At 46.2% G+C, this 27,419-nt stretch overlaps 1 protein-coding gene and 1 long non-coding RNA gene across 3 annotated transcripts; both read right to left on the bottom strand.

Moving 5' to 3' along the window:
• Positions 1 to 329: 329 nt before the first annotated feature.
• LOC119431240 (uncharacterized) lies at positions 330 to 27,419 on the bottom strand. 2 transcript variants are annotated; one of them, XM_037698719.2, is made up of 4 exons: positions 27,262 to 27,419; positions 20,482 to 21,447; positions 3,816 to 3,868; positions 330 to 462 (listed from the first exon to the last, which is right to left on the bottom strand). In XM_037698719.2, exons 2-4 carry the CDS (start codon positions 21,444 to 21,446, stop codon positions 443 to 445), a joined length of 1,038 nt encoding a protein of 345 aa, XP_037554647.1. In that variant the 5' UTR covers position 21,447; positions 27,262 to 27,419; the 3' UTR covers positions 330 to 442. The 2 variants fall into 2 exon arrangements, with proteins under 2 accessions (XP_037554647.1, XP_049513532.1); XM_049657575.1 differs by lacking the exon at positions 27,262 to 27,419 and adding an exon at positions 26,621 to 26,872.
• Positions 4,425 to 20,474, bottom strand: LOC125940908 (uncharacterized). The gene is made up of 2 exons (XR_007464072.1): positions 18,536 to 20,474; positions 4,425 to 18,357 (listed from the first exon to the last, which is right to left on the bottom strand). It is a non-coding gene; the product is annotated as an uncharacterized LOC125940908 (long non-coding RNA).

Genomic DNA, 27,419 nt, shown 5'->3' with positions numbered 1-27,419 from the left:
CATCTTCCAGAGTGCCTTTTTAAATATTGTCGAGTTTACCAACTTAAAACTGCACTGTGTTATAAATGATAAGGGACATTGTAGGAGAAGGCTACGGATCAATCAATTTTGACTTCCCCGGTTTCTTTAATGTGTACCCAAAGCACACTACACGGGCATTTGTGCACTCTGCCCTCATCAGAACATGGACACCGTGGACGGGATTGAACAAGCGACCTCTTGCTTAGCAGCACAGTGCCACAGCCGCTGTACAATGCCACAGAGCTACAATGGCGGGTCCGAGTGCCTTTTGATGGTTCTATAAGGCAAAGGTAATAGGACACATTTTTGTGAAGAGAAGAAAGCTTTATTTTAGGGTTCAGCACATGGACCAAGAGTGCAATACAGAGTGAAAATTCTGGGGTGAAGACAGTGATGTGGTGCGACGTGTCTACATGTCTGCTTATCGCCACGAGTATGAGCCTGCAACAGAAGCAACACATCAGTGATAAGAATATAACTAGGATGAACCTTGCGAATCTAGGAAAACAAAAAGCTAAAGGCACTAAGGAAAGGGGGCACCGATGCACTGAGCAAAGAGTATATGGAGGAAGCAACACCACCTATCGCGAGTCCTCTTGCTTGAAAACAATGTTGGGCGAGTTGGTCACTATACAGTTGAACCTCAATATAACACATAACAAGAAAAAAAAATGCATAATTGCTGTAACTCTAATGGTGGACCATTAGAGTTAATGGTGGACCATTAGAGTTACAGAATGGTTACCGAGAGAAGGGAAGTGCAGTCGAGGATGGCAGAAAACCAGTTGGGGGGATGAAGTTAGGAAATTTGCAGGTGCAAGTTGGAATCGGCTAGCACAAGACAGGGGTAATTGGAGATCGCGGGGAGAGGCCTTCGTCCTGCAGTGGACATAAAAATAGGCTGATGATGATAAACCCATATAATCTGCATGCAGTTATGTCTACTGCAGGACAAATGCCTCTCCCAGAGATATCCTATCTTCCAAGCTGATACCACCTTATGCCTTCAAATTTCATTTCATCCACCTACACTCCCAAGATTAGAGTTTGCACACCTTGGGGCTTATCTCGCTCACAAATAAATAATCATCACCTATCTCACTTTCTTTCCCTCATTTTATTTAACACTGTGCATCCTATACTTGCAGGTCACAAGCAACATGCACGTTATCAGCATGACAGATTATTCTTTAGAGGAAGGTAGGCGAGCAGAGTTTTCAAGAAAGGAAGCGCAAGAAAGACAGATGAAGATTATTGTTTGTGGACAATGTATGCATGCCTCAAGGGGTGTAAAATATTTTTGTGTAAGCAGTTCTCTGCTGTCCTCGACCGCACTTCTCTTTCCTGGCACCCATTCCGTCGATTCAATAGACAAATGTCGATATAACCGAAGCAAATCTAAAATATTTCTCGCCAATATCAGCGGGTAACATAAATATGCTTATGAGTATTGGACATAAAGAGGGTATTTTAATGTCACATATGACTTCACTATAACAAGGTTTGACTGCAATTAATTAAAAGGTCACAAAAAAAAAAAAGAAATACACGGACAAGACAGACAACAGCACAGGCACTCACTAACAACCAATATATTTTGGGAAGCATAAAAGCAATTTACAGTCTATACATGCACTGAAGAAATTCCACAAGGCATTTAAATAAAAACTCTGCAGGCTCTTTATCAATCATACAGAATTCGTCACATAAGCCTCCCCTGAGCAAGCTATTCTTGCCCTTCTCCCAAGTTAATAGTCGTGTTACTAATGCAATCCCTGCATTCTGCCTTACAAACGAAGCCATCAAAAGCTCAAGTGCAACAGTGTCCAGCCGTCCTCTTAATAGCTTAATTTCAGCAAACAATAGTACTAACAGCTTTCACAGTGTACGAACGGCGAAAGACCGTAACAGGATCGGAGCTCTTCCGACCGGGGGGGGGGGGGTCAGTCAGTTACACAACACCTCCCTCCCCCACCGTCGATATTTTCAAGTACTAAGTACTGCCAGGAGAACTTCAATACAATTTTATTTACAGATATACAAATGACCACGTGAACATCAAGGTCTCAATTTTGCATGCATTTCGTTGTTGCTAATTTTGCCTTCAAAAATTCTTTCAAATTTAATAAAATTCTCAGTTCTTACGTCCAACAACCACCATCTGATTATGAGGCACGCCGTAGTGGGGAACTCCGGATTAATTTCGACCACCTGGGGTTCTTTCACGTGCCCCCAATGGATGGCACACGTGCATTTTTGCATTTAGCTGCCAACGAAATACAGCCGCCGCGGCCTAGATTTGATCCCGTGAACTCGTGCTTAGCAGTGCAATGCCAAAGCCACTAAGCAAGCACGGCGGGTGTTCAAAAATTCTTCAGGTAATGTTTGATTGTAAGAAATTCCATTTCTTTCACATTTTGCGAGGTTGACTTATCCCAGCGTCTTGAACGAGCGACACATGGACAAGCAGCACTGCGTCCTCGTATTTTTCACGATGTTAAATTGCCGCTTGCACTCTGCATTGCTCTGTGGTATCAACAAAATACCTAGAGTCACTTCAGTTGAGCACTACATGCTTTTAAAGCCATGACTGACCGTAGGCCTACGCAATGCCAGAGCGGCTGACGCCGAGGAGAACGATGGAGGCTAAAGGGTGTGTTCCAATACTCGCCTTAGACAGCTAAATAGACAACTAAGTGGACGGCGGCCATCTTAAGTCTCGTTCCAATTCTCACGAAGATGTCAAAGTAGACAGCATCGCGAAGACAGCATTGAAGTCAAGAACGATGCAGGCTACTTTCCTGTCTAAGCAAGATGGCGACTGAGCAGGGCGCTTAGAAACTCGACGGGAAGGTTGTCTGCGCACACAAAAACGTAGACACACTTTTCTATATCCTTAATGTAAGTCACATGTGTTTCATAGGTTCGCAGGCGAAAATACTTAAAATACAGAACTAATGTGCGCTTTTCTCTACTTTTGTTTTTGTCGCCGCGAGATGCCGTCACGTTGCAGAAGCGACTTCCAGACGGCTCGAAATCCGTTCCATTACTTGTCGTCGAAGCTGTCTTGGCTGTCTTCGTAGATGTCAAAGTAGACGATGGAAAGAATTAGAACACAGCCTAAGTGTTGCTAGTTGCGAAAGGCGGCATTCGCTGGCTAGCTTAATAACGAAATAGCGCATGTATATGGTTTCCCTACTACTGCGCGATGAACTTCTAACTGGGTTGGATTTTTTTGCCAATGTGGCCAGACCGGATGTGGGAACGGGACCCAACAGCAATTTCCAGGAGATTTTCTTGTCAAACGTACAACCAGAAGAAATGGTTCACATCCGGGAGTCTCCCAGGTAATCCGGGAGACTTGCCAGGTATGATTATGTAGCGTTCTTTACAACCAATTAAGAACCAGCAGAGCGTTTGTTTTTTAAACACCCAACAATGTTTATTTTCCTGCATATGTGTAGGCTATAAGCCGTTTTCATTCGCTTCTCCTCAAAATATATGTTAGTGAGCACATGTGCTTTGTTTTGTCAATGTCTTGTTTTTTGCGCTCTATGAATTAATTAAAACATGTTGGTGCAATTTTATATTCGCCTGTGCTTGTGCCATTTTTGTGCAACTCCGCCTTGAATGCGCAGTTTTCGAGCTACAGTAACGTTCATGGTCCGGCTAGCGACAATGCCACATTGCACTCCCAAGTGACAATGTGCAAGGAAGATTTGCATTTCCCATTTGTGTTCCAATTCAAGCTGCTACTACTTCTAAGTAAATGAGAACAAAGTTTAGCAACATACCAGATGGGTAGTTGCGGCCTGGTCCGTGCGGTGGCTCGTCGTACATCGGCTGCCTGGAAGCAGAGAGCAAAAAACACTGCTGCATGAAACATGGGGGGGCAAGAGACACTTGTGATCCGCCTACTGCCACGAAGCCTAACAATAAGTCAGGCTGCTCGTAAACATGCAGACGCACTGGAACTGCCAACACACTGTGTTGGCAGTGTTGGTGACAACGGAAAGTTATGCCCCATCCGATGTTTCACTGCGCTGCCGGTGTGCTACAGCAAGCAACACCGTACGGTGCCCAGCATTGCAAGCCTACAGCAGCTTGGAGTGGACAGTGCTGTGGAGGAAAACGGAGAGTTATAGATTGCTGAACTGCAAGTCGAGCAAGCCTGACGCCAACTGTCAAGTGCCTGTTGAGGTTGAGCAGCACAGCCAGTGGAGAGCAGTGGTAGACTTCCTGAAAAGTCGATTCTAGTTGCAACGCAGCAAAGATTCCACTGCTTGCCATGTGACGGTTCCGGCATGTGAAATGAACAATTTTGTTACAGTTCTCAGCCCAACTACTTCAGTTGCCTTCCCCTAGTGGTCTACCCACTCTCCTGCCCTTCCTATGACGGTTCATTTTCTTCCAACTTCAAGGTGCATGACCAAGGATCATGGCCAGGGCATGTGTGGTTCCGAAATTCCAGTAAGACGTCGAAAGCTTGTGTGAAATGATGCCGGTACTTCGCCACCGCATTGGCCCAGCTCTCAAGCCCATTGTGCACATGTACCAGCAGTTCTCGCTTCCCTTTAAGTGCAAGTGTAGATGCCCCGTCTGTCAAATTGCCGAGATTATGTTTGTCGCCGTGAGGGAAGCGAGCACTGGAGGAGGAAGGTGCCTGGAGGTGGAGAAGAGAATCACCGCGTTCGTGCCCTTGCGCTTCGATGCCGCAGTTCTCGCTATGCACGTTTGCAGCGTGTCTTCTTTACAGGCGTAGCAATATGAGCTTTCGCTGTGGCACACCAGGCGTCGCACCGTCAAGATTAATGTAGCATCTGAGTTCGCGCCATTTCCGTTTCTACTCTTGAAACAGATGGCAATGACGTTATTGCATGAGCACACAGCGAACCACTGAGCACAGAAGCGACACACTCAAGTGTCCCTTCTCTTGTTTAACCGATGAGTAACTCTTACAGCAGAGCATATGTGCCATTGTCCAAAGAAAGCTGTGTCTGCGCACATTGCCAACACGTCTTAGCGCACCTTGTCACTGTCCAAGCCAGTTCACACAATCACCTTCTTACAAGATCCAATTTTCCGCAACTTCAGCACCACGTACTTGTTACCGTCCAAGTTATTCAAGAAAGGGATGACAAGCTTGGTAACCATCCCAGTGTTTTTTAACGGACACTGTTCCATCTTTTCCGTTGGGATTTGCACAACGGCTCATTCAAATTTATGGTCAATAAGATGGCCTACTCTTTCTTTGTTGAAGTTTAGGGTGTTAAATACACATTGCTTCGAGGGAGCAATGGCATTTGCCTGCATGCAATTTTCATTCCTCGGGAGCCGTGTAACTTTCCTGAACTCCTGGCACACAGTTTAAGCCTGCTGCTCAGACCGCAGCGAACTCCGCTACCACATCAACAGGGGCAGGCTGTTTCCCAGTCACAGTGATGAAAGCGGAATTTGGTCTTCTGGAGCAGCTTTTGGAGCAGAAAGAATCACAGTTCAGAGCAGAAATATACGCTTTCGGAGCAAAAATACAATGCTTTGGAGCAGTAACGTACTGCTCTGGTGCGAAAGAGGAAGTCTATATACAAGTTGGTACTTTCCAAAACCTTGCATTCATTATGCATTATACTAAGATCAAAGTTTTTCTTCAACTTGCTCGTCCATTTTTTTTTTTGTTATATAAGATGGAGACACATGCAGATATAACCCTAATTCCCAGTTAATTCTGCATTTCAATAAGGAGTTAATTCCCTCCAAGCTGCCCTTGGCTTCATTATCCATTTCATCTGTTAAAACGTTTCATCCGCTTAACAAGTTGAATATGTATAACCACCCGATTATTTAATAATATTGCGCAAGCACCGTATTATGCGCAAGGATGAGCTTCTGCTAGTCACAGCATATGGCCTTCCAGGTTATTCCATTCACAGCAACATGTCTGTCCCTCTGCAAGGCGCTGATGCCAGCATTATTAAAAGGATTCGGTGGCTGCTATATATTGACACTATCAGTACAATTGAAATTACTAGCCGAGCAATTTCATAGCTGATCAGAAGCCCAGCTAAAAAGCCCAAATCGAGATAGAACATAAACACGGATGCCATTTCTATTGCCCTCGCAGGTACAGATGGAGTAGCTTTTGTGTTGTGTGGCCAGTGTTTACTTCCTTGTCCCGTTTTGCCAATTTTTTTTCCCCATCCAAGCTGCCTAACAGTAATAAGATGCACTTAACGCATGTTGGTACACCGTTGAGCGACTGCGAAAAAGGTGCATCGAACAGCTGTGCATCATGCGTCACCACAATCACATAAAATAATTATTCATAACTATAGCAATTATACGAATAGTCCAGGTGAACTTCCATCGTTGTCAAAGTTGCCGTGAGGTTCCGTACAAAGTCCAAGGGTCACAGAATTGTGGCTCTGGGCTATAATGCTGTAGTGGCGAGGGAAAGCGTGCAAGGGTGAGTCGAGAAGGAGGGTGGCTTGATGCTCGGAGTCTTTGCACGCGCAGAGGGGGTGAGCAGGCAGGCGAGGGCACGCTAAGAGAGGAGTTGGAGGGAGCACGTGTCTTCCTTTAGTCTAATCGTGGGGGCGCATGACACGGCCATGTGATGATACTCTGTGGTGAGTGCAAAGCTTTGGCGAGCTGACATGGCCACTAGCTTCAGCAACGTGACGCGAGATCAGGCACACGGGCCAAACTGGCGGCTACAGTAGCGGAGATCGGGTCCATGGGCAATCCGCCGGGAACTACCGCCAACGCATCTAAATTATGCTTGCGCGTTTACTAGAGGGAACGGTGTAGACGGAAAGCTCCAAACAAAGAAATTGTGTGAGATGCACATCAGGCTGCATGACGGACTAGCGAGAGGTGCATGTGAAGTGCCCCTGCTGCATCAACCATCGCGTTACTTAACTTAGACACTATTTCAATGAAGCACAACACAGCAAAATTAGGCTTATTTTTCGTACCACTAGCAACGTAAAAAGCAACAACAGTGATTCTTTGCTTTCTTTTTGCAAAACTTTCTTTTTTTTTCTCTGCCCAATTATTCAGATATTCAGAGTAGGTGCGTGTAGGTGCAGGCCTCACGCAATACCTGCGATAAACATAAGCATGTAGCAGCATTTCCTTCACGGCCCAGTCTGGCGCGATTGGTGCAGCACTTTCATCACTGCCCAGTTGCAATTCGCAATCCCTTCGCTCATTCATTGACCCATCCTTCAGCCATGGAAATAATGCCACATCAAGGAACGCATTCTCACACAGCTGAATGAAGAGAACCTAACCAGTGTGCCCAAATCCTCATTTCACCAGTTTTCAGAAACTTGCTTGACCTATTGTAGCACTGTCACTGTCTTACCCCAGCTGTCATGGCCATCCAACCTGGGCAAACGTGATTGTTATGGCTAGTGAAAGGAATATGCATCTTGCCTCCAATGCGTGAAAGGTCCCAAGCTCAGTTCCCATGTTGGCCAGCTTTGGGTGGACAACATTTATCACTCCCCGGTCTCTGCCTTTGGGTGACCGCGGGGTGCCTTCCATCAGGTCGCGTCTGAACGAATGCTGGTTCACGGAGGTTGCCTTTGTCGATGGCCGTGGCCACAGGCATACCAGCAGCCCTGGCCCCATGCTGGATTGTCTTCTGCTCCGCGCTCTGCGTTCGTGACTTGTCTTCCTTGTCGGCGGCGCTGCGATTGAAGATAGCGCCGCTACAAGTTTCTATAGTTTCGCTAGATGCAAGGGCTCCTTGCAGGTTCCATTTAAAGTTTACTTGGTTTCCACTTTGAGAGGGGTGGGGCTGAAATGATCCATTGCTGACAATGAAATGGTCTATCTTTGTGGCAGCAAACTCCTGAACAGACGCATCGATCCCAATGCCAGAGCAAACGTCGACCTGTTCTGTCAGCACATTGCTGGCAGCCCCGACTTTCCCAGACTTGAGGAAACCTTCAGTTGAAAGGAGAATCCATCTGCATTGTGGATTTACCTCCTGCTTTGCTTGGACTTAGCGTGCGAGGGTGTGCAGCGGTTAGTTTTGGTTTCGTCTCACGAGCCGTTTCCGTTCGTTGCGCTCATAAGAACTGGTCTATCGGGGTTTTAATCTCTCAAAGAGTCACCGCTAGATGTCAGCTCGTCGGTTGCTCACAGGGATGCGATTACATCTGTTCACAGGCGGGCGCTGACATACACAAAAGATGTTGCCGTATACAAACAATGCTGCCATGCCCGTGTTTTTTTTTCTCAAGACTCGGCACGTAAAAACAGATTGCCCCTCACTGGCAACGGAATGAAGGATTACTGCAGGCTTCCGACTCATTTGGTTTTTCTTGCGGGTGCACAACCATAGTTTCCTTGCGTGTGCTCGCATACACGGTTCGATTATGCTACGGACGTGTGCACTGGTTGCTTTGCTGCGAGTCAAGCGCCGATTCTCCCGATGCGGACTACTACCCAAGTGCCAAATAAGAATATATTTCAGTGTATCTATTTATTTTTATTTTAAATTATTTATCGAAGCTCTCCTGTATTCATGAGTAAGCAATGCATGTTTACCCACGTAAATCTTTTTTCCGTCACTTTATGGTTGCTCTAAAAAAAAATTTCAGTCATATTTTTTCGAAATTGGTCAGCCTGAAGATTTTAAATCTGCAAAAAAAGAAATTGGATTCTGGGGGCTACACTTTGCACAAAAAACTGACCCTCAAAGGGTTTAAACTGTGACCTGAATTCATTTTCTCTTCTAACCTGTTAACAAAAAATTTAATGAAAATAAAGTTTTCAAAGAACACTTTACCACTCTTATCTGATTTCATGCTTTTCTTTCATGTCCCTTTATAGACATGAGATGCTCTCAGATTACAGACTTTTGGGATAGTCGGTTTGATAGTTATTCGCACCATAGCACTTAGGTGAGGTGGACAAGGAAGAACAACAAGGATGGGCATCTGTCCTGGTCGTTCTTCCTTGTCCGTGTCACCTAAGCACTATGGTGCGAACAAATGAGATGCTCCCATTGCAAAAATGTACTGCATTAGTAACCTTTCCGAAGGAGAACTTCCAGAAGTTTTAACAATTTAACTTTGCGATGAAGTACAGCATGGTGAAACACACTTCGCAGAAAAGAAAATTCGAACATTATTCCCCGACAAAGAAATTATTTGGTCTTCAATGAACACAGAAGTTCTATGTTACGGTAAACTTCTGTCCTCCAAAAAAAAGTGTGTGGCACAGGTAACCAAGACTTCCTTGTGAAGGCAAGTAGTTATCTTTCACTGTCAAAGAATAGTCCATTGATGAAAGCAAGACATATTGTTGCTCAAGAAAGATCCACTGTTAAGACGAATCGATTGGTGAAGGCAGGCAGACATCCAGTGTTGCTCAAGAGTGATCCACTGACGACATCAGGCAGGCACCCAGCCCAATGCACACTCTTGCACGCAAGCTAAAATCTAGCGTTGACCAAGGCCAGTCATGTCAAACCAGTATTTTCCGAGACGGGTATGCTGTGAAGGCACGCTGTGATCCGCTGTTGTCCGAGACATATCTATTGATGACAGCAGCAATAATACAAGTATCCAAGAGTGGTATGTTGGCCCAGCAGCGACTTATCCAGGGCTGTCACTGGCAAGCAGTGGTTCAGGATTGTCCACGAGTGACCCACTGAAAAGGCAGTCACTTAGCACTGACCAAGACTGGTCTGTCAAAGGCAAGGTGCAGTACAGTAGTGCCTAAAGCTGACATGTCAATAAAGCTATGATTCAGAGGCAAGACTTATCCACTGATGCACACATGCAATCGTCCAGTAGTGTTCAGGCGGTTTTGAGGCAAGGAGACATCCAGTGCTGTTCAAGACGATCCACTGATAAAGCCCTATAGTGATCCAGCGTCATCAAAGGCAAATGCACTGACCATGTGTTATGCAAGACATCCATTGATAAGTAAACCGGCAATCCAGTGTTGCCCAAGAGAGATCCACTGACAAGGGTGAGCAATGACTAAGCATTGTCCAATATATCTGTTGACTAAGGTAGTATCCAGTGCAGCCAAAGGGTGACAGTGCTGAAAGCAAGTAGCGACCAAGATGTCAAACCCATAACATGTCCACTGCTAAAGGCCAGCAGTGATCCAGCTTGTCCAAGATGATTCGTTGGCAAAGGCGAGCAGTCATTCACCTTTTTATCAAAGGCTTATCTACCGAAGAAGTCAAGCCGTGATCCAGTGTCAAGGTTCATCAAGCGTTGAAAGCAAGCCATGGTCCAGTGTTGTTATAGGCCGATTTATAAGGCAATAAAAACAGCCATCCGGAACTGTCCAAGACTGGTCTGATAAAGGCAGGCACTCACACGTACAGAGTTGCCCAAGTGTGATCCATCGGTGAAAAAAATACAGTGACCCAGCATTGTCCAGGAGTGAGCCACTGATCATGGCAATCACTCAACAGTGTTGCCCAGGATGTACCTAGTGGTGAGGCCAAGCAGTGATCCTATGTTGTCCAGGACAGCACTTCTGATGGATTTAGCATGGTTTAACATTGATTTCTTGCCAAAGATAAACACCACAAAAGCAATAACCTTATAACATTCCTGCGTAAATCAACACTGGTGTGCCCATTTGTTACTACAGCCAAAATGAGCTCCGTGTGGCTGCAAACTGACATGGTCACCCCAGTGATCCAGCATTGCCAATCTTTGGTCTGTCGACGAAAGCATAGTGTGGACCAACGATATCCAGGATTCATCCGCTGATTAATGCGAGCAGTCATCCAGTGTTGCCCAAGATTGACCCACTGATAGAGGAACATAGCTTTGCGCTGCTATACAAGACTAATATGTTGACAAAGGTAACTGTCCATTGCTGTCCAAGCCAATCTACTGACGAAGGACAGGACAGCTGTGCTGCTATTTTCTTGCTATGCCTTCTGCTCGATTCTTGCCAGTCTTATCATCCACTGCTAAGGGCTGGCTGCACCTGTTGATAATGCTAGGGGAGTGTCGCTCTGACCACTGACGAAGCACGAAAAGCACAAACAGGGATTAGCGTCTGAAAAGACACTGCTACAAAATGTAGCGGTAAATGCATTAGCATTACATCGCATCTCCTTGAGGTCCCGGATGCACGATTTAAACTGTGTTCACCACATTGCAAAATGTTGTTCAGTAGCTCACTCGACACACGTCCTGCCTCTTTGAGGGATGAAGTGCAGCTGACGGCAGTGATGTTCTGTACTTTGCGCAATTCCCATTCCTAAGCACGAAAACTCCTTATTTGCAACAATATTTCCTGCATTATTTAAAAAATATCACAAAACATTTAACTACACCTACACACACACATAGGTTAAGTGTGTGTGTATGTGAGAAGGTGTCTTGGCAGCTGTCTGTGAACTCGTGTTCAAAACATTATGGTTTATTCAATGTCTGTCTCGATTGGACACAATACATTGAGAACTCAATTTCTAAGGTCAGTTCCCGACATATCTTGCCCGTAGACAGAGCTCTAGCATCAACCGCCACTGCTGGCTCACTGTCTCTTTAGATATTCTGAATAGGTATCCTTATCGAATATTGATGCAGCAAACTGCAGTTCACATTTCGTACCTAACAGTACGGTTGCTTTTCAACAACAAAGACTATTAGAACTTGAAACTGATTGACTGCAAGTTCGGCCTGTGCACTGAAAAGGATGTGCAGTAGATTGTCAATGTGATGCTACTCAAAGGGATAATTATAATATTAACTTCATCAATCCTACAATTCCCTGCAATGTTGCAAAGATTCCATTTTTTTCCCTTTCATCCAAAATTGTGGCTGAAAATTCCTTGCAAAAGGGAAAATTCCCTGCACAGAACATCACTGACAGTGGTCTGGAGCAAGACTACCTCTTGACTGGCTTCCCACACTTGACACTCCCGATGAAAACATCCCCTCAAGTGGGCAAGCAGCGTTCCAGGGCCATTCAGAACTGGTCTACTGGTGAAGTGTCTAGTACAGTATTATTTGAATTCCCTGAGGAGGCAAGCAGTGACACACTGTTCTTCAAGGCAGGTATACCAATGAACATAAGCTGCCATTTAGTGGTGTCGAAAGACTGGCGAATCATATTTGTCACAGCAAAGAAAAATAAAGGTTTTAAAGATGCTAAATTTAATGGCTTTCGATTGTGAAAGTACACAATTATGTGCGCGCTTCAGTATTCCCCAGGCAATATAGAAAATCAGTGCCACAAGGGCAATCCAGCACCCAGTCACCAGAGAACAGCATGAACCAAAGAGAAAATTTGTGTCACCATTTCCATTTGCTAACACTCCAATTGCAAAAAAAATCTGTCATTCAACAATGATCGAATTTTAGTATTTGTACATAGGCGAGCCCAAGGATTAGCACAACCAAGCACTGCTTCATGTTGTGAATGGTTAGCACATGGTAAACGTTAGCTGCTAGAAAATAAGGACCGCAAGCAACACTGAGCAAATATGCACAAATATGCATGAGCAGCACGCTCATGCAAATCTGCGAGACTATTTGCAGTTGCAACATGCCTCTGCCTCAACAGAGGCATTTAGCCTCTACAGCTCTGTGCGCTTACAGCAAAGCATCAGCGTGGTTTAGAGTAGTATCTGTCCCCACCTAGAATTTGATACAAGGTACGCAATGCATGAGCAGTCATGCCATTGTTGTTATAGTCACGCCCTCGCCCGAGGATCAGATACCTGTGTTTCGGGTAGGACTTACCACCCTCACACTCACAAGAGCCCACTGCAAATTTTGGTTATGCAGTGAATGTTGGAAGGCCCTGTCTAGGGATCGTTTCACCAAAATGATTTTCCAAATTGGTTCATCATTGCAGGGGAGTGAAGAAATTTACTGTCCTGTTACCATGCCGCCAGGAAACAAGCGTCACTGTCAACAAGAACACTCCCCCCCTTTGCCTCAACAAGTGTCCACAAGCTGCGTTCCCTTTCAGTCTTCCCCAGACCAAAGCTGACGGACCAGGTCACAATCACGTCACGAGCCCCACCTCTATTTTCTTCGCTTCCATTTTGCTACGCGATACACTTCCAGTGGTGGCATTGGTGTTACAAGCATTGGGTGATTAACCACAGTCACGTGCCATGGTCGGCGATATTACAAGCAGTGCGTCTTGCGCAGAAGCATTCGTGGGCGTGACCTCGACTCCCTCAAAAGGGAATGCAGGATTTCTGTTTGAAATTTCGACCATTTTCTTGCCTCGCAGTCGTTTCACGGTTTTCTAAATAATCGCCAAGGCGTAATCTACACGCCGTGCTTTTTATCTGTAATGCCCATTCCTAGTGAAAGACCCTTTAAGACTTTCAGTGGGCCTTCACAAAAATTCTTGCCTTGTTAAGAAATAGCAATTAGCATTGCTCAGCAACACTGACCAATCTTTCTGGATTACACAGCATCAAAAAAGCTCGGGATGCCAGTAGCATCGGAAATGCAGAGGGGCCACTTCAACAAGTCTTTTGTCTAGGCAGTCTCTGAATAAGAGCAGTCCTCCATGGTATGTCTTGACAGAAGCAAACTCAAGAGACATGCTGCAGAGTAGTTTCCTACAATAGTTACTAGAGGGAACTCCGGTGCTGCAATCGTTCAGCCACCATGGGAATGATGGTGCACGAATGTGATTGATTTTCATACTTGTGGCTTGAGACGTTCTCGTGGGTTCATTTATTACGCTTTATGGGCCGTTCCTGACCTAAATTGCGAAGCAATCTACACTTTTGTTTTTAGTGCAGAACACGCATAATTGCTGCTAATTGCAGTGGTTCCGCTTGTCCATGCATCCGTGGCATAATGGTTTTAATATCAGGCTCTAAAACTCTCCCTGGTGCAGAGAAGCTACCAAGTTGAACCCTATGTCTTGGTGTGCCTAAGGGCAGTCTTATGGTGCCTTGACTGCAGCATGGCCAAGAGAGATGTACCAAATCAGTCTCGTGCTGTAGTGTGTATCCTTTCTTCTTTCCCACGAACCTGCACGAAAGGAACCTTTTTTTCTAAAAATGCCATACCAACAAGCCTTATATCTTAATGCGCAGAAGGGCTGTCTTCTACGGTGTGCCTTGAAAGCAGCATGGCGTGGATAGAGGGTGTAGAGGAGTCAGAACTTCAAACCCCGTGTCTTGGTAAGACGAAGGGCAGTCCTCTGCGGCGTGCTTTGACCGCTGCATGGCCAAGATGGACCACATCAAGCCCTATGTCTTGTTGATGTGCAGAAGGGCAGTCTTCTGCGGTGTGCCTAGACCACAGCATGGCCGAGAGGTATGGCCCAGATCAAGTCCTACACAATGTCAATGCACCAAAGGGAAATCCTCTGTGGTGTGCCTTGACCACAGCATGGTCAGAAGAGTTGGACCATGTCAAGTCCTACATTTAGTCAGCGTGCAGAAGGACCATCTCTTGCAGTGTGATTTGAAAGCAGCAAGTCAAAGACAAATAGTGTAGAAGAGTCACCACGTCATATACTATGTCATGGCGCCCAAGGCTAGTCCTCTGTGGCACACCTTAACCACAGCATGGCTAAGAGAGATGGATCATGTCAAGTTCTACGTCGGTGCGCAGAAGGGCTGTTTTCTGCAGTGTGCCTTGAAAGCAGCATGGTGAGGACAGAGGGTGTAGAGTAGTCGGAATGTCAAACCCTATGTTCTGGTGCGCCGAAAGGCAGTCCTCTGCAGTGTGCCTTGACCATTGCGTGGCCGAGAGAGATGGACCATGTGAAGCCCTACGTTGTCGATGTGCAGAACGGCTGTCTTCTGCAGCGTACCTTGAAAGCAACATGGCCGAGAGATATGGACCATGTCATGTCCTACATCTCATCAATGTGACAAAGGGAAGTCCTCTGTGGTGTGCCTCGACCACAGCATGGTCGAGAGAGATGGACCATATCAAGTCCTACATCTTGTCGGTGTGCAGAAGGACCATCACTTGCAGTGCGATTTGAAAGCGGCAAGGCAAGGACAGGTAGTGTAGAAGAGTCACCATGTCAAATACTATGTCATGGCGCCCAAGGGTAGTCCTCTGTGGTGCGCCTTAACCACAGCATGGCCGAGAGATGGACCAGGTCAAGCCCTACTTCGTCAATGCGCAGAAAGCAGTCTTTTGTGGTCTGCCTTGAATGCAGCATGCCGAAGACAGATGGTGTGAGGAATCGCCATGTCAAACCCTATGCCTTGGCGCGCCAAAGAGTAGTACTCTGCTGTGTGCCTTGACCACAGCATGACAGAGAGATGGACTATGTCAAGCCCTACGTCTTGTCAGTGCATCGAAGGGCAGGTCTTTGTGGTGTGCCATAACCACAGCATGGCTGAGAGAGATCGACCATGTCAAACCCTTGGTCTCAGTGTCCAGAAGAGCAGTCTCCTACAGTGTGCGTTGAAAGCAGCATGGCAGACAGATGGTGTAGAGGAGTAAAAATATCAAACCGCTGTTTTGGTGCATCGAACGGGGGTCCTCTGCAGTGCACCTTAACCACGGCATGGCTGAGAGATGGTCCCCGTCATGCCCTTCATCTTGGTGGGCAGAAGGGCAGTGTACTGCGATGTGCCTTGAAAGCTGCATGGCGAAGACAGGTGGTTTAGAGGAGTCACCCTGTGATACCCTGTCTTCATGGCCCTAACGGCAGTCCTTTGCAGTGAGCCTTGACCACAGTGTGGCTGAGAGAGATGGACAATGTCAAGCCCGACACCTTGCCGGTGCATCTAAGCGCAGTCCTCTGCGGTGTGCCTTGAACACAAGGTCGAGAGAGATGGACCATGTCAAGCCCTACACCTTGTTGGTGCACAGTCTTCTGTGGTGTGCCTTGAAAGTGTATGGTGAAAATGGATGGTTTGAAGGAGTCACCATTTCGAACCCCATGTCTTGGTGCACCGGGCAGTTCTCAGCGAAGTGTTCTAACGGGGGGACGTGGCTTTGAGAACCAACTTTCTTATTCCATAATGGATGTTGATGAAAATTGGCACAGATATCGAGAATGCCTCCCCGATGCTCCCATAAATGTTTCAGAGAGATATCTTGAGAACAGATTATTCAAAATCTATTCTCCTTTGCACTTCGTGGAGGGCCTAGGTAGCTTAAAGAATGCGAAGCAAGGCTTGCTAAACATTGACTGCATATCTAAATGTATGCTTAAGGGCACTACATTTTTCTTTTTTTCACAAAACAAAATGTTTAGATTGTCATTCTTTACGCTACCTTCGCATCAGGTACTTATGAGGTGAACAAAGAGCCACATCATAAATTTAGAAAGAAGTCAAGGTAAGAAAGCAAGAATGTCGCGACCTACACTGTAGCCCAAGGAACATGACAAAACCAGTCAAAATAGGCCTCACAGTTTGTTAGAAGTCAGCTCCAAAAGCCTGAGCAGAAAGGAAAAAAGAAAAAGCTTTGGAGAAAACGTCGCTCAGTTTCACTTTCTCTTCTGTTTTCTAAAAGACAGAAAATTTGTATATTTGGCTTGTTTTGTGATGCAGGGCTTCTTGGACATGTGACCTCTAGTTTTGTGTGGCTTCATCCCCCCCCCCTTTTCCGTACTGCAATCTTTACTGCTGCTCAGCATGTTGCCTGGGTTTCAAACCCAGCAAGGCGCAGAACTTCGTGTGGGCAAGAATATAGCTCCAGTGTCGTACCTGTAGACTGCCTCATTCATAACAGTCTCCAATATAATCAGTGAAGCATTTTTTTCTTTTGGTAGAATAGACTATATCAATGAATGAAAGAAAGCTTTCAACAGCCTTCCGAGTTGTTTTCCTTGACAATGGCTGTGAAGCTTAGGATCAGAGTCACTGATAGGCAGCAATGCAGCTGCTAAGTGCTTTTCCAGCTTGTACTTTTGTGTGATTGCTCACTTCTACAGCCCGTGTGTGCATGAGCTCAAGGGGCCTTGTGAACAGAGCTGATGATGAGGTTTTCACTATAGGGATGGTATGATAGATAGTTACAAAATATTGTGATCATATGATAAAAAAGTCGATGCGTGATGTGCTTGGTTGCGGGTCTGAGGTGCTGACGCGCGGAACGCCTAGTACTGGTCCAAGGAGCTGATGCATAAAATGCCTAGCTGCGGGTCCGAAGAGTGAACGCTCGATGCACTATAGTCGCACAGTCCGTGCCAATGCACGAAATGCCTAGCCGTGGGTTCGAGGAGTCCGTGCGTGATGTGCTTAATCGCAGAGTTCGAAGCACTGATTTGCGAGATGCTTAGTCGTGGGTCCAAAGAGTACATGCGCTATGTGCATGGTTGCAGGTCTGAGGGGTCTGCACATTGGCAATGTGCCTGATTGCGAAATCGAAGGTGCCAAAGCGCGAAATGTTTGGTCGCGAATTCCAAAGCACCGATGCTTAAAAGGCTTAGCAGTGTCCGAGGATTACGCGCACGAACCTTGGTCGCGAAGTCCAAGTCACCGATGCTCAGAATGCTTACCTGCTACTGTGAGACATCCAGAAACAGAGGGATCGGCCACACTTCTGCGATGTATGCAAAGTGCCCGTTTTGACACTTGTGATTACGGTGGTCGAGACGTTAACTCATGAAGTGGCAAGAGCAGACGACCTTCGGAGTGGGCACCAGACCAATGACAAAGCACGCTGGAGTCACGTGGCAGGCCACAGCCAATCGGCAACTTCAGAATGACCTTCAATCATTTGCTTTGGGCACTTGTTTATGTCTGGAGTAGATAGCTGACACGGCAAACTTGAAGACCGAGAAATGCAATTTCTCATGAGACCATGATGGCGGCACTCGGTTGCGCTATTCCGGAGATTGTGGCTTGAAAAACACTGCTTTTCGGTCATTTCCACAAAAGTTTTCGCCATCTGTGGTGATAAAAATTTTTTAGAGCACTTCTACATGGTATTTAGGGAAGATATTTCGAAATAAAATAGAAAAAGAGTTATAAATTCAAAATGTGATTTTTAAAAATTTGCAGTGTGAAATTTGAATTTTTTCGCAATGCAAAAGTCACGTCCCCCTTAACCGCAGCATAGCCAAGAGAGATGGACAATGTCAAGCCTCACGTCTTGTCGGTGTGCCAAAAGACAGTCCTCTGCAGTGTGCCATAATCGCAGCATGGCCGAGAGAGATGGACCATGTCAAGCCCTACGTTGCATTGGTGTGTTGAAGAGCTGTCTTCTGCGGCGTACTTTGAAAGAAGCATGGCAAAGAGATGGTGTAGAGGAGTCACCATGCCAAACCCCATGTCTTGGTGCCTGAAATGCAGTCTTCTGCAGTGTGCCTTGACCACAGCATGGCCGAGAGAGATGGACCATGTCAAGCCCTACATCTCGGTGTGCAGAAGAGCTGTCTTCAGCGGTGCGCCTTGAGAGCAGCATGAGGAGGACAGGTGGTGTAGAGGAGTCAGAATGTCAAAACCTATGTCTTGGTGCACCAAAGGGCAGTCCTCTGTGGTGTGCCTTGACCAGAACAAGGTCGAGAGAGATGGACCATGTGAAGCCCTACATCTTGGTGTGTAGAAGAGCTGTCTTCAGCGGTGCACCTTGAAAACAGCATGGCAAGGACAGATGGTGTAGAGGAGTCAGAATGTCGAAACCCATGCCTTGGTGCACCAAAGGGTAGTCCTCTTTGGTATGCCTTGACCACAACAAGGTTGAGAGAGATGGACTATGTCAAGCCTTAAGCATCGGTGTGCAGAAGGGCAGTTTTCTGCAGTGTACCTTGAAAGCAGCATGGCGAAGACATGTGTAGAGGAGTCACCTAGGAGATCACTGGGAGGGGCCTTCGTTCTCATGTGGACATAACAGGCTGATGATGATAAATCTGCAACGCCCTCTCATGCACGACTGTAGAAAATGGTCACCGGTTTTCCACTTGTCTGTTGTGCGACATTGGCATGGTGGTCATGGAAAGTCTCGTCTTCTGGAAAGCAATTACTCTCGCGATGTGCTAAGTACAATATTTTCTGCGGACTAAAAGAGTTTTGTCGCCATAGCACATTGACCACCCCAAGCTGTTGGCAACAATGTGCTTCTGAATTCCTTGCAGCATTTGGCTGTGGCTCTCCTTTTTCCCTTCACTGGACTTGTTTCCTTAAAGAATAGGGCGCGCATATGGCGATGATTGGCCATGCAACCCTGACAACTGGCCACATGTGCCTCGTTTGTGGAACTTCTACATATACCAACAAATAGATCCAGGTCTGTGATTCGTTGTCAACCTCAAGTTGACAGTGACAGTGCCCTTTTGCATGGCGAATTTATGGAAGCAGTGCAGCCAGCGTGGATTTCTTCTTTCTTGTTCAGTGCACTCCAAGCCACCTTTGCTCCCCCCGAAGAACAGGTAGTACACGTGGCAACGACAGGCCATGTGCAACTGGCCAACTGGCCAACGACAGGCCATCCGACAACTGGCCATGATGGGATTCTCCTTTTGTTGAGCCTAATAACTTATATCCCAATATAATGGACAGTCCAAGGTCTCATTAACTGTGGAGCTTCAGACAGGGGAAACACCAGTGTTTCTTGTGTGACATGGATACTATCAAGTCGTCTTATCATTATGTAATAACTACAGGCCACTGTGGCAACACGGCTCAAAGGTTGAGTCAACTTGCAAGTCAACAAACTGTCCTGAGAGACGAGCAGCGAGGTCACTAAAACAGCCGGTGGTCTTTGATAACTGCCTATCAGCCTAATCTCTTTCCACACTGCTAGGTGAATCATAATGCTGATGCTGCTGAACAGTCCAAAGCAACACCTTGGCTGTCAGTGAGAGTGCAGTCACGGGCTTGAAAACCTGGCGATGTTTTAACCAGAGCTTAAATCAAAGTACATGAGCATGGGCGTGTTTGCATTACACATCGCCGGAATGTAGTCCCTGCATTGGGGAGTCAAACCCGTAAAGGAGTCATCCCCACAAACTCATGCTCAGCTTTAAAATGCCATATCCACCAAGTCATGACCCCCAGCAGGTGTCACTAACGCATGCCATATGCAAGGCAGCACAAATGACTACTGAAGAGACGTACTTGAAAAGCCTCAAGCAGCAACTCAGTTGCCATCAGTAGTTTGCATTCAATGTGTGCAACTTTCATGGGACATCCACAGTAATTAGTTGTAACCACCGCTAGACAAGATTTCTAGTTGGTGGGCAGAATTCCTGCACAGCATAGTGACTTGGCCTTGACCTGCTGATGTGAATGGATGGCTAAACAATTAATCCCAAGGTATCAAATGACTGAGCCACGAGATCAAAAATGGTTCAATGCAACGTTGTCCTTGTGAGAGTATTCAAAATTAGGGCGCAGAAAACCAGTGACCACATAGGTGGGCAGGCATCCATGGCATTTTGAAGTTGCATGCCGATTTCAAGTGCAAAACTTGAGTGCTGTGTTCGCAAGACCTGCAGACATTGGCAGGATCGCTGCTGCAAACTCCAGGACCCTGCAAACAAAACGACAAAAATAAAATAATGTGTGATCCTCACATTGGCCCAGGACCAGCCCTGGAAGCTGCACCCTTGGGGATGCTCGTACGAGCTGGAGCTCGAGCAGCCTCGTCATAGCGGTCATAATGGGCCGGAGGCTCCCATCGGGTGGCATGTCGCTTCCTGTCCGGCGACGGAGACCTAGACCGGGCGCCTCGTCTCATCCTCTCGCTCGGAGGCGACACTCTGTTGCCCCCGGTGTTGTTCAGAGACACGAGCAAGTTGGGTGCACTGGCGGCGAGGGAGGCCGCGATGATGTCGGGCCGCGTGGCCTGGAGCACGCGCAGTGCAGCTACAACATCCTGCTGTGTTGGTCCTGGCGTGTGGCTGTTTGACTCTCTGGCCTTGGATCGCTCGCGGTGCAGCTTTCCCTGCTTGTGGGTTTCCCAGTGGATCACCAGAGTGCCGCAGGTGGGACAGAGATTACGCATCTCCTGCTCCGTGTACGTGGCCTTGGGCTCGTTGGGGTGCCTGTCTTGCAGGGTGCAGCCTCGGAACGGCTCGTCGATCAGGTCGGGCCGCATGCCCTTTTCGGGGCGGCACTGCTCCCTCCACTTCTCCCGCGAGACGTACGAGATGGGCACCTCTCCGATCTGCACCGTCCATGTACTGACGGAGAGTGCAACTTGCTTTCGCGATGCTCCTCGATCGTCTGCGTCGCCAGCGCCCATGCCAGCAGCAGGGCCTGCATTGATGGGAGGCCCGTACGCTGCTTCTGAGGACCTGCCTGTGTGCGGAGATGTCATCCTCTGGGCCTGCAAGCCAGCTCTAGGAGCAACTGACGGTGCTCTCGGTCTAAAGGAGTTGCGAAACCCCGCAGATCGAAAGCCAGTTGCGGAACCAACTCTGGAAGCAGCAGGTCTTATTGGTGGGCTCCGGAATCCGGCCGAGCCACGGGCGGTGCGCAGTCCTCCACGAGGTTGATACCCACCTCGACCACGGGGTGCAAAGCTTTGGTTAGGCATCCTGTAGAAATAAATACAAGCGTATTGTAAGTTGGCACAGCATGATGCCACAGTCTTGCTTGGTGGCATGAAGACAGGCGGTAGCGATACTGCAGTTGGTGCAACAATGAAACATGGGTCTAGGTCTGACAACTACTAGGTGCGCATGATTTTAGTGCAGATGAAAAGGTACTATCTCAAATCACCAGAGGTAAGCGCAGTTTTATCTAACCACATACAAAATTTTACTTTTAGAATGGCACAGGAATGCACAAGAAATGACATAGGGTGACACTCTGCGGTGAACCAATGTCAACACGGTACACCTGCGCGAGGTGCATCCGCCCCTCAAAGGCAGATGCAAGCAAGCCTCCACCAATGGGTGCGCACTCCGGATTGACGTCATGAGCTGGACGGCCGGTGACCCCGCCAATGGCAGCCCACACTGCAAGCTGGGCCGAGTCCCATCAGCTGGACTATTTCTTAAGTCGCGGAGGCAATCAACTGCTGCGCTTCAGTCATCTGGGCAGGGCCTCGCCTGCCTTCTCAAGTTGTACCCGACTATAGTTTGCGCAAAGTTTTTATTTACTGACATGCACCAACTAGCCCAGAAACATGTTCTTGTTAGCATTTCTATGCTCGCATGCTGCTACTAATAGTTTCGAGGTGTTGCTATGTACACATTTTAATGTCTGTACTATGCTCACAGAATGAAATGAATCAATTTAGAGGAAAGTAATATGCATACTACCATGTCCACCATTTCCAGTTTGTGCTACATGTGGCATAATTTGGAATCGTGCAGTTATATGTAAGAGTTCATACCGACATTTAGTGACCAGGTACAGTGTGGTCCACTGTTAAGAGGAACACTCGAATGTGCGGCTCTCATTTTGCTGGCATCCTAGGTGCAAGTGGTTGCAAAAGCAATGTCTGTGCACTGCACAAGTGTGTCGAAAGGAGTCGGAGCTATTGACCACAAGTTATCTGCTGCAAATCTAGGTGACTGTACTCTTGCAAGAAAGGAAAATCCGGACATGCTCTGCACTCAAGTGTTCCCTTCAACAGTAGATGCCTCTGTACATATTGGTGTGACATCGGGACTCTACAGGTATGGAGGGGTGTTTGAACAGTGAAATTTTCTAATTGAATCAAACACCAAATATTTCACATCTAAAAGCGTGAATAAAAGATGCATAGAAGTCCATTTGGTAAAGAAAAAGAAGGCTTATTTACATTACTTGATAAGCGTCGACAACAGTTCTGTGCGTTGCTGGTGCTGCTACACATGTAACTCCACTCACAACTGCACCTTGGGTTAACTGAATAATTTGTAAACTAGAAACAAATGTCATATGCAGCGTACCATGACAAAAGCAACACAAAAACACGTTACCACAGCCTTTTAAAGGAATACAAACATGGTGAGGTTGACCATATGACAAACTGCTTTGCCTAAATCAAGATGACATTTGTAGGGTGGCCTAAAGGTGATGCATCTTTATTGAACGACTGGAAATTATCAAGCAGAAGTTATCTACCCCCATTCTTCTGGCCAGGAACTGGTTCTTCTGAGTAACAACCACGGCTATCTTGCAAGTTGAGTTATTCAGAAAAGTCAGGACTCGTATCTGGATTTCTCCTTGTAGACTCTAACAGGTGTTATCTTTTTTATCTAAACACAACGAATGCTCAGCAACTTCAGATAGCAATTTCTAAAACATTTCACATTCGAAATTTCAACTATTCCCTCCTCCCTACACATATGAGGCGCCCCACTTCAAGGTTTCCTTGTGGCATTACATTCTACAAATACAGCACACACTTTTATTGTCAAGAACACTCACTTTACACCAAAAACTATTTCTTGCCTCCAATTATAATTTTTTTCTCCTTGAATTGTTCCTTTCTGAACAACACACAACACTTCTTTTTTCTTTAAGTAGCAATGCCTACACTCCCCATAGTGTCACATTACCTACTACACATGGCCGAGCACCTATCAATCTCTACCTGTCATTACAGCTTACACATACCGTACATGCCTCATCTCTTCGTTTTCTCAGGACTTCCACGAAAATTATCTTTCACAGCAGTTGCCATTATGCACTCTTCGAAGCTCTTGGCACACTACAATCTTGAAGAAAGTTTGCACCCTTTGGGGCTTATCTTGTCCCACAACAATAATCGTTATCTACCTTGCCCACATTTCCTTTCTTTAACGCTGCGAGCCCAGTACTTCCAGGTCACGAACGGCATGCGCGTTATCAGCGCGACATAGCATTCTCGAAAGGAAAGTAGTAAGTGCGGAGTTTTTCAGAAAGGAAACGCAAGCAAGGTAGATGATTATTGGTGTGGGACAAGATAAGCCCCAGAGGGTGCAAACTTTATAAAAAGTGAATAAATCATGCCATAAACTAGCTACCTTACACAACCACCGCAGTTTGTCAGCATGGAGGTTGACTAAAACGCTACTGCGACGCTTTTGCAGTGTTGCAACTATGAAGCTACCGCGGTGTGATCCAACAGGCCATTTTCTTTGGTGAGAGAATAGCCTTGGGAGTGTTAGCCAGCCTTGCTCACGACCAAGACGGCAGACGTGGAGAGCCCTTCTAACTGCAGCTGTCACGTAGTATGTGAATTTAAGAGCAGGCAGCTGGCCAATAAACCCTCGTCTACATTTAAATGAAACGTAACAATTAACTTCCCTCTGGCTTCATTGCCATTATCCTATGATAATATCAGACAATGAAGCCAAAGGGGCCATAACATGTGTTTTAACCGAATGAAATACCTTGCATTATGATCCCGACATTTTTAGCCCTCGTTTGCTCTTTGACCGATTTCTGCATCTGTTACTAACTTTCTTGTGCTTTTTTGTACCTCTATTTGTCCAGCTTTTATGCTTCATTATATCTTTCGATTCTATACGTGATCACAAGTGCACCATTACTAAAGAGCTTTCTAGAGCTGCTCAAGGGCACTACCACAAATAAAGCAATTGCATACAGGCGGTATAAGTATTGCAGTAACAACAGAATGTAATGCACCATACATTAGAAGTTAGCTACGTAGCAGAAAACGAAGTCATACTTGTTTAAACGCACATAATAATAGAGTTTAATTAACATATAATAGGCGGTTATCCCAAAATGATACTGCTCAGAAGTACGTAGTTCTCTTCCTACAAGTAGTTCGCACCACTGGTAAGAAGAAATTGTTTATGAGCAACAAATCTCAAAATTCAAGAAAAGCCCTATAAAAAGTTTACAGGAAAGATTCTTTGATGCCTTGAACAAGGAGATTAAAAGATTACATTTGAGGTAATTAATTGGTAGTAATCTGTAGGGGTGTGTGAATATTCGAACCTTGGGAATAACGAATCGATAGCCACTATTCGTAAATGCAAATATTTTTCTAAAACTTTTTTAATATTTCAAAACGTCAACTGTACCCAGATAAACATAACATTGGGGCAAAAGTACAGTAAGTTTTCACCCCTGCGGGCATTGTATAGACATAAAACATGATAACCTTAGTGGGGCAGGCTACGTCACTTAGGTAGCCATACTTTACAGGCTGTACAGCGATCATTTGCCCTCTCTGAAGAGCCATGTGCATGCACAGGAACTACTTGTTTGCTCCTAGTACTTTAATAAACAACGCTTCATTATGTGCTATGTAATACAGAAACTTGCAAACTTTAAGAATAGTACTGGAATGTGAACATTGTTCTATATTAATTGCGATAACGGGTATTCATTATTCCCTAGAAATCGGTGATTAACGAAGAGTACACAGGCATTACTACAGAATGGGCTAAATGTTATCTTGTGGCTTGGCTCCATAAATGTTGCAGTGGAGTTGAATGCTTAAGCTAAGTATTAACCCATACCGTTATGCAGTAATTAAGCTGGCTTTGAATAAGTGCATAGTAGAACGTAAGAAAAGTTAATGTATTGAAAAAGGATTGGGCCTTCAGTAATAATTTAAAAGCAGGGGCTAACTTGAGGCCAACAAGGCCTTATTTGTTTGTTTCAGTTCTTGTACAGCAAGCATAGCAGTCTGTGTTAACCTCTCACAAGCAAAGCACCCCTAGAAAGCTGGATGCCTGGGCAGGGGGCTGCTTGTGCCCATCTTTAAACCAGTAGGTGTCCGGCAGTGGGGATCAAACTACACACCTCCCGCAGCCGAGCCAGGTGCTGTTTCCACAGGAACACGACTGAGATACACTCAGCAACACACACACAGATACTCAGTAACACAGCACTCAGTAACAGCATGAACGATATGGTGGTAAAAATTATTTGACATATTGGCTTGTGTAAGATTTGTGACTGGAATGGAACATGACATTTTAGGGGTTGATTTTGACAAAGTAACACCAGCACCAGGTTAAAATGTTAGATCAGCGTTTCATTTGGTAGCCCGAGAAATGATGAACCAGTCGGTAGCAAGTATTGTGGTGCCTGTGTACGAGAAAGCTGCAGTTTCAGAAAGGCAATTAGGATTTATATCAAGCAAGAATACTAGTTGGTCAAGTATTGAGCCTTGGCGAACCCCTTCATTAGTGAAAACGAATTTGGAAAGCTAGGCATCCAGTACGCGACCTGATGCCTGTTTGATAGCTTTTGACGAGATAAGGCAGGGACAACGACATTCGCTGCAGAGAATTCAGCTAACAAAACAGTGTGGCTGACTTTAAATGTTTGCCTGTAGAGTGCTTTAAAAAGAATTCTTTTTTCCTGCTAGGCGGCCTATTGTATGACGAACCAAGCAATCGATGGTTTTACGAAAAGACCCGTTTGCGATATATATAATTGACATTAAAAATTGCAAGTGAACTTCGGCTTTACAAGAGGGACGCCGAGGGTGAGGGGACAAAATTCATTACGTATTATAAACAGCACGCTTGGCTACACACACAATGCGCGTATAAGATCACATGAGAGAAGAAGTTGATTGACTGCCAAGGAACAGGAAGGCCTTCTGGCTTGACACCCGAACATCAGTTAGCAGTTAACATCAGTTAGCGGCTGAAATGTGACCGAGGAAGGAAAAGAGCCCTAAGGTCACAAGCACCAAAAATCGGGAATGCGTAGGGGCTAGGTCGGCTCGGCCCCGCGCATTAGTGGGCCTTAGATTAGGGGACGCAAGCGGATTGCTAAAATTCTCTATTATCGGGAAACACTAACCTTGCGGCCGGCTTCGCCAAGCGTGCGCCCAGCACGCGGCGCTTCGTCGTTATCATTGTGCCTTGGCACGCGAAATTCGGGAGCAGGCTACAAATTCGGCGCGCCCACACACACACCTGACGAAAGTGAAAACGAACAGAAGTACTATGTCGCTAATGAAGCGTCTCCTGCTGCACTCATTAAAAACGATGCTTATCGGGACGCCGAGCAAACAGAGACGTGGCGCAAATGGCGGCAGCGCATTTCGAACGCTTCAATATTTCAGAGCACAAAAGCCATAAATAACGAAACGACAGCTGCACAGATGTGAGAGAGCACGGCCTGCATAATGCAACGCCGGCATTTCATTCCCCCATTCTCTTTCTCGCGCCAAGTGGCCGATCGAAGCGATCCTAGCAACGGCGGCGTTCGAGCTGTAATGATGAAGGGTGAAAAGAATGGAATATGAAATGGATCGATAAATTGAATAGCACCGAATATAAGAAACGCGGAGCGCGGTTTTGTGATCAGGCGACTGTATTTGCAGCAACGCAGCTCGCAATCGAACGCGAAACATGGTCAAGGCGACCGCATGCGAAGCGGCAGGGAGCACAAGGGGCCTGAAGCAGGGACAACGCAAAACAAGAATGGAAAGTACTTACGCAACGGAATGCTACACGCTGAACGCCGCAAACGCAAAACGAACAGAAGCGGCGGAACGCAGCTTGAAGTAGACAGGCCGGTTTCTTTGGAACGTTTTTATCACAGCACAGTAACGTCCATTACAAGCAAAGCAAGCTTTTGGTCTCTCCAAGCGGCT

Source organism: Dermacentor silvarum, chromosome 10, assembly GCF_013339745.2.
Source record: "Dermacentor silvarum isolate Dsil-2018 chromosome 10, BIME_Dsil_1.4, whole genome shotgun sequence".
Classification (NCBI taxonomy): Eukaryota; Metazoa; Arthropoda; class Arachnida; order Ixodida; family Ixodidae; genus Dermacentor; species Dermacentor silvarum.
The sequence above is the reverse complement of the archived record's forward strand: the minus strand, read 5'-3'. Positions and strand labels throughout refer to the sequence as shown.